Source organism: Nanorana parkeri, unplaced genomic scaffold, assembly GCF_000935625.1.
Source record: "Nanorana parkeri isolate BGI_ZX_2015 unplaced genomic scaffold, ASM93562v1 scaffold1934, whole genome shotgun sequence".
NCBI classification, from domain to species: domain Eukaryota; kingdom Metazoa; phylum Chordata; class Amphibia; order Anura; family Dicroglossidae; genus Nanorana; species Nanorana parkeri.
Genome location: NW_017308202.1, coordinates 29,368 through 39,979, shown reverse-complemented (window position 1 = coordinate 39,979; position 10,612 = coordinate 29,368). Strand labels below are relative to the sequence as shown.

Below are 10,612 nucleotides of genomic sequence, written 5' to 3'. Positions count from 1 at the left end.
GGGGCTGCGCTGTGCAGCTCGCAGGAAACCACACAGCTGCTGCTGCAAACTCTCCTGGCTGGTCACATCTATTCCTATGGAGAGGCCATCAGTTGTTGGGATGCATAATAATGTCATTATCATAGCCCAGCAGATGTGAGGGGCCAACCAGAAGAGAATGCTCAGGCAGCTCCTTGTGGACCAGACAAGGGGGTGAAATATGTAGAGGTGAGACTTGGGGGGAGAGAATTAAAGGATAACTGTAGAGAAGTATAACATTCTTTGGAAAAAGAATACGGCAATTGTACAGTAATGTCATCACAAGACTTATTAAAGGGACAGTCGAAAATCACCACTAGTCTTGGTGGGACTGTTATCCATGTATGGCCTCCACAAACCATGTCAACCAGATTTCAAATTTTATAGCCAATTTTCAGCCCTCCAGCTGTGCTAAAAACAACATATTTTATAATTCCTCTGCCTCTGGCAGTGAGTATCAGAATACTGTAATGCCTGAAGGGACTTGTAGCTCTATAACAACAGCTGGAGGGCTGAAGTTTGGCTACCCCTGCCTTACGTCAATCTAAACAAAATGATCATTTCTGATCGGTCATATTTATTACATAAGCTAATATTGGCATCTACAGTATAAGGATCGTGTACATACCATATACTCCGCACGTGACTGAAGAAGACACAGAATCCTGGCATCTGTGGCGATCCTTTCCAGATATCTGAAGAGATGGACAGAACCTTCCAGATTAATATATGAAATCTGAAGAAGAGAGAAACAAAATGTCAGTCAGCAAAGGAGATTAATATGGTGAAGAGTACAAGTGATGGAAGGTGCAGAGTTCCCAGGGGATATTTAAGGGCAACAATGTTGTTTTCATAATTTCTCTGATGCTTCTACCGCTACACTGCATAAGACAAAATGTTTTGCTACATTAAGAAGATGCTACAATAAATACAATCTATCTAGATCTCTTCCTTATTTTACTACAATCTCAATGTATTATTGTTTATCTGCCCACATGATAATCTACACATTTTGCTGGCATGTCAGCGGGGCTGTTGAATGCGTCTATAATGGCATAGGTAGCCATAGAACTTTTACTATGTTACCTGGGACAAGGGGTCACATTTCCATGGCTTATTAAAGTGACACTAAAATCAGGAGTTAAATCTTAACAATCCATTCAAGAACCTGAACTCTGAACAACAATGTATCTTATTTGTGTATCACTCGGCTGTAGATCATCCAATCATCTCTGACACTGTCCTTCCTTCTGGAGGGGGAGAGGGGGGGCTACTTTTGTTCCCCATGGTCCCTGTGTGTGTTGTAAAGTAGTCACCTCTCCCGGGATGGACTACAATCTCAGGTTCAGTGTACTAACTTGTATTGAGATTGTAGTCCATCCCGCGAGTGAGCTCGGAACGGTGACTACTTTACAACACACACAGGGGCCATGGGGAACAAAAGTAGCCCCCCTCCAGAAGGAAGGACAGTGTCAGAGATGATTGGAGGATCTACAGCCGAGTGATACACAAATAAGATATATTTTAAATCAACATGTGCCAGCCTATGGCCTACCTTAGCACCAGTCCTGGGTGTGGCAAATATTCTCACTGTAATATCTGCAACTTTTCTATTTGTTCTGAAGGTGAAATGTTGAACAGTGTTTTGCCTTTTCTCTAAACCATCTCTATTACATTATTCAAAGTTAGATTGATATTCACCATCATCATTTACATAGAAGCAGGAGAGAACCTTTCAGAAGACACCATGTATACTTCTCAAGAGACCGGGGATTTAGCCACTATAGCAACCGTATTTCGCACCCTATGAATATTCCCGGCAATCATCTGCTGTTAGCTACCGATCAGTAACGAGAAAGTAAATTGTAAATGATCACCTGGTCTCTTTTTAAGACTAATTAGCATAAGAAAGGCTGTTGCTATAGCTGCAGCAACCTTGAAATCATATTTAATAATGTTGGGAAGTTTCCTCTTTGTTGCACTGTTGTTATAGGTGGTGAGTAGTGTCTGGGGATGCCAGATACTAACATATATATATATATATATATAGTTATATACACATATTATTCACTACAGTGTCTAGACAGGAGCTCTGTCTCGGTAAAAGGTCATTGAATTTTGGCAGTAAAGGGGTTCAAAGCATTCTGAGTGTGACATCAAAGGCACAGCTACCTTGCTGCACCACAGACTGAAGGCAAAGCGTACACAAGACAGACCCGGGGCTCCATGTTTTGGTGAGTTTTTCTGATTTCTTTGCATTTCCTTTTGTTTTGCTGATGATGATGACTTTCCAGCTGATCTATTCCCATGTACCTGCTTCTGGGGCTCCTGAAGGTGCCATAGCCCAGGATTACTTTACTGGTGGCCTTCTTGTGTATCATGATCTTTCTGAGTTTGTCTTTTTTCCTCTCTCTTTGCATGTCATTCTGAGTTGGCGTCTATTTCCTTCTGTTAGGCACTTTCCATGGGAATAGGCTTTTGTTCATTAGTGAGGACATGTACATTTCCAGCTATCTTGGGAAGCTTTTCCTATTCCCATGTCAGGTGCCATTTTCTTGTAGTGCTCACACAGGGCACACTGTAGGGTGGGCTTTTCTCCTTAGCTATATGGTGCCCATTCTCTTCACCGTTTGAAGATTTCCAGATGCTCTACCGATGTGACAGATCTCTTTGTGGCCAGGTGTCACTTGTCTCTGTCTGCCTGGCCAACTAGGTGAGCTTTGATTACCAGCATCATTTATCTTTTGTGCTTTTCATTATTTACTCTTCCTTGCCACTTTTCTCATGGTTTCTTTCTCTTTTCTGTAGCTGCGCTGTACCCGACACTCCTAGAAAAGAACAGGATCCATCATTTGGTAAGTGTTTTTTTTTTCTCTTCTCAGTTTCCTGCTCTTGGTCATTCTTTTCTGCACATCACCATCTCTCATCATTAATCTGATGATCATAGAAGATCCAGCTACACTGTAAGCCATTGTTCACCTGGGAGTAGAAAACTCATTAGAGACCACAGAAGAATTGCTGCTAGGCCTGCTGCTGGGAAGCTCCTAAAGAAGAGCCTGTTTGCCATCCGTGTGTTACTAAGGCTTATAGAGGCAGAGGAAGCACTCACCACTTCCACACTGTGCCGCCATTACAAATGCTGCTTCAGGATCTGCAGAACAATTGCCAACTGAGACTGAACTGACCTCTACTAGAGGCAATAACAGGAAAGAAGAAGTTAGAACCAGCAGAACCCTTTAAGGTATCTCATTCTTAGGCCAAACATGTCTAGCTCCCTCTTTTCCCCCAGTTGAGTACAAAAGGGACTTTTCTCGGTGAAACTCATTTGTGAAACCTCCTGCATCTCCACTTTGAGCATGAATGCCCTTTAGCTGGCTCACTAACTCTCTGGCCATCTAGCTCTGATGGCTTGGAAGTTGGAAAAGAGAGGAGGCAACAGCTTGGGTGTGCCTAATTCACTCTTCTAAATCTTTTCAAGTTGATGTTATTAAGTTCTCTTCTTTTGCCCCTCAGGCCTGGATACAAGTGTCAGTCTCATCCGTCTCAAGAACCAAGTTTCAGGCTTTTCAGGTACCCAGAGGACCTCCGTTGGGTTTCTTTCTTCTTTCCTCAATACAGGTGCAACAATAACGCCACTGAGAGCAAGAATTTCAACCAGTGGGTTTACACCTCTAGTTTTGGATTTACTGACCATCCTATTGATGAAGGTTCTCTATTAAACAGAACTTTTAGGATTGTGTTTCGTAGTCTCAATTCCTTTAGGTAGCGAAGTCTTGGATATCGGTTAGTTTTATTCGATTCTTCTCTGACCATGTTATGTACAACCTGTACTTAGCTATGCTCCTCAACTCTTCATTTTATACAGTCAAGAGTAATCATATTCCTTATTTCCTTCCCAGGGAGAGTCATGATTCTTGTATGTTCAAAATGTTACCACAGCCTATAGGCTTTCATCAAATTTATTGCATCCTTTGTTCAATCACATTGTTGTCTGTTTAAGGCCAGGACTCTTTTCCTTCCTCCATATTGCCTCAGATTACCAAGATCATTCAATATGTGAATAGGCCAAGAAGGCAATACCCACCAAGGGAGGTCTATAAGCATTCATATCCCATGTTGTATGATAAAGCTATATTATACTGATAAGTACCGTAGGTGGCAAAAACAGAGCAGACTCTATACGTGTTTCTCAGATGTATTATCTGCTTCCTTAGAACAATGAGGGAGGCTTGTATGTAACAGTCATGTATAGAAGAAGGATTGCAAAATATGCAGTTTGCATGTAGCAGATACATGAACAATTGTTGCCTCAATGATTAGTTATCATTTTTAATACTTTGCATAATTTCAATTTATTATATATATATATATATATACACATACAGCACAGCAATGAGGTAATACAATGAACTAGGATCACACTAATCCAGCGTGTTATTCATCTCATGTGACCCACTCAAAATGGCCGCCGCTTGAGTGGGGCAACTCAGAATAATAAAGTGCTGGATTAGTGTGATCCTAGTTCATTTTATTACTTCATTACTGTGCTGTATGTGTATAGGCCAATGCCTGGGCTGGCGCTCGTGCAGAAAGAGAAGCAGCAGACTGATGAACTCATCTCCTACCATCCTGTTCCTTGTTATATAGTTACATAGTATTTGAGGTTGAATAAAGACACAGGTCCATCAAGTTCAACCTATTGCATGTATGTATGTGATTCTGCATGTGTCTGCGTGTGTATGAGTCCCTGTGTGATCTTGTTTTAAGGGTACCTGTACCCCTGTATGTTACGGTCTCTGAGGAAATCGTCCAAATGCATTTTGAATGATTCAACGCTCTCAGCTGATGCTACTGCTTGTGGCAGAGAGTTCCAGACCCTAACCGCTCTGACTGAGAAGAAGCCCCTTAAACCTAAGTGACAATAAACCCTTAGGGGCCGCCATTACTGACCTCCTTGCGAAAATGCAGCTTGCCTGGCTGTGTCCAGCTTCAGAACTTTGAGTCACTGATCCCAAAACACTAAAACATGAACTTATGATATACACACATGTTTCTGATCAGCGACTCAAAGCGCTGGAGCCAGGGAGCAAGGCAAATCTCATTTTCAGTAGGTCAGACACGACATGCATATTGCTCGCACTGCAGGTTTTCTCCAAGAAAACTGCCCAAGGCATGTCTAGACCTGGTTCCTATATTTGCATTTTAAAACTCATTATAAAAATAGCTTTATAGCAATTCTGACTGTGTGTCTGGGGTAGTGAATTTAAACTTCGGACGAGTTAGAGTGCAAGTTTGCATTGCAGATGTAAATAAAGTTGGGGCAAACAATCCCCAGCAGGAATCTGGCTGGAGGGTCATTAATGCAGCATATGAACAGCTGAAGGAATGCTGCTCTATCACAGACTCACAGCACACCAGGGAGGAGAGTTTTTTTTTCTGCCTGCCACGTCCTCCCAACTTCCTGAAGAAAAGATCCTCCTCCAACCTAACCCTGACACTGTATGGGAATGTGCCAGCCTGCAAGTACATCTCACCTGTGTTTACACTGACGATCTTCCAGGTAACTGACAACATCCAGAGTGTCAGAATTTTTGCAGCAGCAATCACAAATACTGCATAAGAAAAGGCGACTCCTAGTTCAGTGCAACTTTGTTGCTAGTTCATGTAGAAAATCTGATTCATTTGTATCTTTTCCTGATCACTGAATGTCAACGTTTGACACAACTGTAGGACTGTTATTACATTTGATGTGAATGTTTGACACAATTTGTATCACTTCACTTAGTCCATGTGAAAACATCACATAACTGTATCACTTTTTATAGTTTATGTGAAAGTTTGACATTTTTCTATCACTCTCTGATTAGTGCATGTGAAATGGTTACTTGACTTATTAAAATCCTTCTAATTATAGGTTACAGGACACTTTTATCTACTTAATATGAGGATGTGTGGCAATAAATAGAAAATAAATTGCCTTATTGTAAAGGATCTGTGCACAATAGAATACAGCTATCTGTATTTCCATTACAAAGTACTTTATGTGTCCTGTTCATCCATGTGCATTGTTTGGATTTCATTGTGTTCCAGACCTGCGAAAATAGTGCATCCGTATTGTTTTGTTTTTATTGTATTTTGTTTTTGTTAAAAAAAATAATCTGGAACTGAACTAGCCTCACTTTTGACCTTTTGGAATTAATGAGGTTTAGTTTTTGGACCAGACAAAAAAATGTCTTGGTCCGGACATGGTGTGAATGGGTCCTGAGGGTCGGTTCACACCATCTCCAGTGCGTTCTGGTTAGTGGGCAGAATGCATTGGATCGCAAAGTAGAAGCCTCCCTGCGTTCTGGGGCGGGAGGGGGAGTGGTGGTGCTGTTTAAGTCAATGGCACTGCAGACACACACACACACACCCCTTCCCGGGCCTGCAGTGCGATCGCCTGCACCAGAACGCGTGTCACATGAATGCCCGCATTCCGGTCCAGTGTAATTGCAAAAAAATAGTACATTGACTTAATTGCATCACCATGCCCCCTCCTGCCACCGAATGCAGGGAGGCTCACAGTATGCGATCCAGTGCATTCCAGCAGCTAACCGTGCTGGAACGCATTGGAATTGGTGTGAACGGGCCCTAAGTAAGGAAACTGCTGCTTCCAACAAAGCCTACTCACACAGATGTTTTCCTTTCCTTTTAATCCAGCACACTGCATGCAGACCATGCGGCGAGTGTTGCGTGTTATCAGTATCAGCAGAAACTCTTGCCAGATTGTTGGTTGGTGAATAGCCAGAAACTCATGTTGGTTCTTCCTGAAAGATAGCAAATATTTCCCTGAGATGCACAGTAGAGATGTATAAGGATACATGTGGGACTTTAGTTGAGGACAAACTCTGCATCATGCAAGATCTTAGCCTTGCTTGTGGTCATCGGCTGCCATATGTGTTAAAATTATATCTAACGCCAAAATTGTTTTTTTTTTCTTCCTGTTTTGAACAGAACTGTCATTATCCTGTTATTTTTATTTTTGTTAGATTCCCTCTCTTGGTTGTCACTGGAATAGGTGTCCCCATTGCAAGATCTCACTTCCTGTTCCAGTGACTTCTATACCATTTCTGGATTTTTTATCACTTTCTGTCCTGGTGACTATGACCACCATGAAAACAGAGAGAGTGAATCTCTCCAGCAGGAACACAAACATCAATGAAAACCTGACAGAGGATCTAATCCTTCCCTATTGCACCCAAAAATATAAATACAAAGTTTTGGTTTTAGGACATAGAAGAATTTAGAAGCTTGAGAAATGGTATTAGTTACCCAGCAGCTAGAAATCTTCCATACAATATGTTCAGTAAAACACCTATTGTTTTTTTTTCTACCTGTATCTTTAATGAAAACAATGTCACAATGGGTAATTGTTGCCTCTCTTATGTGTTTGTTTTCCAGCGACATGTAAAATTAGAAGAATCTGGAAGTAAGCGACACATCATCACTATGGGTGAGGCGGATCATTTTTCTACATTGTAACAGCAAATTGTCTTTATATTGATACTTATTTAGATTAACATTATAGTCATTTACAGCTAGTTCAATAATATGTTTCAAAACAATCAGAATACCGACAGACATGTAGTATATACCAGAGCCAATTTTCCAACTTGGAATACCAGAGGTTTGTGTTTGTTTGTTTGTTCCACACACAGTGAGACAACCACAAGACCCGCAGCACAATCATTTGTACTTTGCATAATCTGAACATATGCAGAGTGCAAGCATACAGATTAGATAAACAGAAAGGTAATAATACATCCAACTTCCCCTCTGCAAGAGGAAGCATAATCCAGATAACAAAAAGTGATCCAGTGCTGAACCTATACATGGCAAATCCCAGGTTCACTTTACTACCCCCCCCCCATTCCCCAGCTGCACATACCTTCTTAGTTTACGAGTTAGTGCTAAACACACGGTACCATGCACTAGGTGCATTGCCTTTCAATTAAAGGGTCCCCCTGCTTACAGACCAACAGCCGTGCAGTGCAGTACCACGATACCTTGTGTTGTTGTATGGTGGGAAAAAGTAGTGCTTGCATGACTGTATAGTCATGCCTTTAGCTCAATGCTTAGGTGTAAACCAGCACTTAAGGGGGGGGGGGGGGGGACCCCCTTTTTCCTGAATGGGAAGCATGTTTTTTGCGCACAAATAGGTTGTCATTTTTTTTTAGGGGGGGGGGGGGGCGGTACCCCTTATTCCTTGAATGGAAAGCATGTTCTTTGCGCACAAATAGGTTGTCAATTTTATCCAAAAATGATCCAAACACTTGTGGACAAATTATGCAACCAAAAGCTTCATGTTTTCCTTGTTCTGATATTTTAATCATTATTTTGGCAGTTTGATGGTCACATTTTTATGCCATGACCTTGAAATTATGAATGTAATGGAGCTGATAATACAAATTTCCCATTTTTTTTTTTCAGGCCTCCCAGCGGCTGTTCTCCTATTATCCACCACGGTCTCCCTATTGGGCGGACTGATATTTGGGTACGAACTAGGAATCATTTCTGGAGCCTTACTTCAGCTGAAAAATGATTTTCATCTTACCTGTTTGCAGCAAGAGGCGTTGGTGAGCGCAGTTTTAATCGGCGCCCTTTTCGCGTCGCTCATAGGAGGATTCCTGATTGACCGATCTGGACGACGGACGTCTATACTGGCGAGCAATATGGTGGTGTTGGCAGGGAGCACAGTTTTAATACTTTCCACATCCTTTTGGTCTTTGGTGGTCGGACGCGTCACCATTGGCTTTGCCATATCCATATCCTCGATGGCGTGCTGCATATATGTTTCGGAAATTGTAAAGCCGCACCAGAGAGGCACACTTGTGTCTCTTTATGAAACTGGGGTTACACTTGGGATTTTACTTTCCTATGGCATGAACTACTTCTTATCCGGCCTGCACTTAGGCTGGAAGTACATGTTTGGGTTGGCAATTTCACCGGCTATCTTCCAGTTTATCAGCATTCTGTTTCTTCCATCCAAGCCCCCAAACGTAAACATGTTAGACCGAGAATCCCAGAACGGTATGATTCCATTAAATGAACTTCAGGAAGCTGGAGACATCAAGCCCATCTCCTCCATTAGAGATTACTCTTTCCTTGACCTCTTTCGTTCAAAGGACAACATGCGGATGAGGACGCTGGTGGGTTTAGGGCTAGTTTTGTTCCAACAGCTAACTGGCCAACCCAATGTACTTTATTACGCGTCAACCATATTTCGATCTTTGGGTTACCAGAGCAACTCTTCAGCAGTCTTGGCTTCTGTAGGTCTTGGTGTTGTGAAGGTCCTCTCAACGTTGGTTGCCATGAGTTGTGCCGACAAAGCAGGACGGAGAGTCTTGCTTCTCGCTGGATGCGCCATGATGACCGTTTCAGTTACCGGGATTGGGATTGCAAGCTTCACGATCAATCTGAACACTCACAAGGGCTGTGAATCCCTCACGCCAATAAATGCATCTTCAAATTCTTCTGTCAAATTGGAATCCCTTGGCGACATAACCACTTCCTTCGAAGCCCAGCACGGAGTCCCAGTGACCAGGTTGGAGGGCTCCACTGCACTGCTCTTTACCAAGAATGCAACAGGGCCGTCTAGTCGGTCTTCTGCATGGACGGCATATTCGACTCACTCCAGCAGTGAGCAACCAGAATCCTTTTCTAGAAACCAGAGACTCCCCAGTCATGCTGGGTTGACCTGGATTACTCTTTTGAGTTTGATGGCATTCGTAAGTGCTTTTTCTATTGGATTTGGACCAAGTAAGTGTGGAGCAAATAAGTACATAAGATTTAAGGTACTTTGTGGGTTGACAGGGTTTGGCATGGAGAAAGAAATCTTAAGTAAACATGTAAAGAGAGTTGTGGCTTGACTGTGAATAAGGATATGCTAAATTAATACTGTGTATAACACGTGTTCTGCAGGGCATGGGTCTATGCAAACCTCTGCTGAGAGACCTATATAGGCAGCCATTGTTACTCAACTTCAGAAAACGTGTAGCCTGCTTTGTAAATGTGATCTTCTTCTGACCCTGAATAAGCACACATCAAAGGATTAAAAGTGTATCTATATCCAAACCCCTTTTTTAAAAACATTTTTGGATGGTATGGGGAAAGGTTATTTGCCCCCCTCAGGTTTTACGTAGATTTCCCCTCATTTTCTGTTCTGTGGATAACCTTTTACCAGACAGGAAGTGAAGGAATCACTCCAACTGAGCCTCTGGCAGCAGTAAAACCTGAAAAGGGTTGCAATCCTTCCCCGGGCAAAAACTAAAACAAAAAGTCTTGGTCTCTAAGAGAGTATTGAAACCACTGGCTCAGCCAGGTAACTTGCATTTTAGGAGAAGTCAACATTGAAAGCCTGCATGCTTCAGGCTGGAAAATTGCTGTAAAAGTTACTACAGTATATCAGTACAAAATTTGAGAAAATTGGCTGCCTCTTGGAACACCTTCAAGTAAACCTAAAAGTATATCCCGCCTGTCCATAGGGCATTCGCTGCCTGAGGTAATGTTCTGTCATGGGGGGGGGGGGGGGGGCGGCGGGGGGGGCTGGGCGCAG

General features: G+C 42.4%; 1 protein-coding gene across 1 annotated transcript in view; it reads left to right on the top strand.

Annotated features, from left to right (window-relative positions):
• The first annotated feature begins 5,528 nt into the window (after positions 1–5,528).
• Positions 5,529–10,612, top strand: part of SLC2A10 (solute carrier family 2 member 10) — a 14,784-nt gene continuing 9,700 nt past the window's right edge. Inside the window, exons 1-3 of the mRNA XM_018572087.1 lie at positions 5,529–5,578; positions 7,459–7,510; positions 8,488–9,816. Coding sequence (XP_018427589.1) covers positions 7,507–7,510; positions 8,488–9,816 — 1,333 coding nt within the window. The 5' untranslated portion in view covers positions 5,529–5,578; positions 7,459–7,506. The remainder of the gene's footprint in view (positions 5,579–7,458; positions 7,511–8,487; positions 9,817–10,612) is intronic.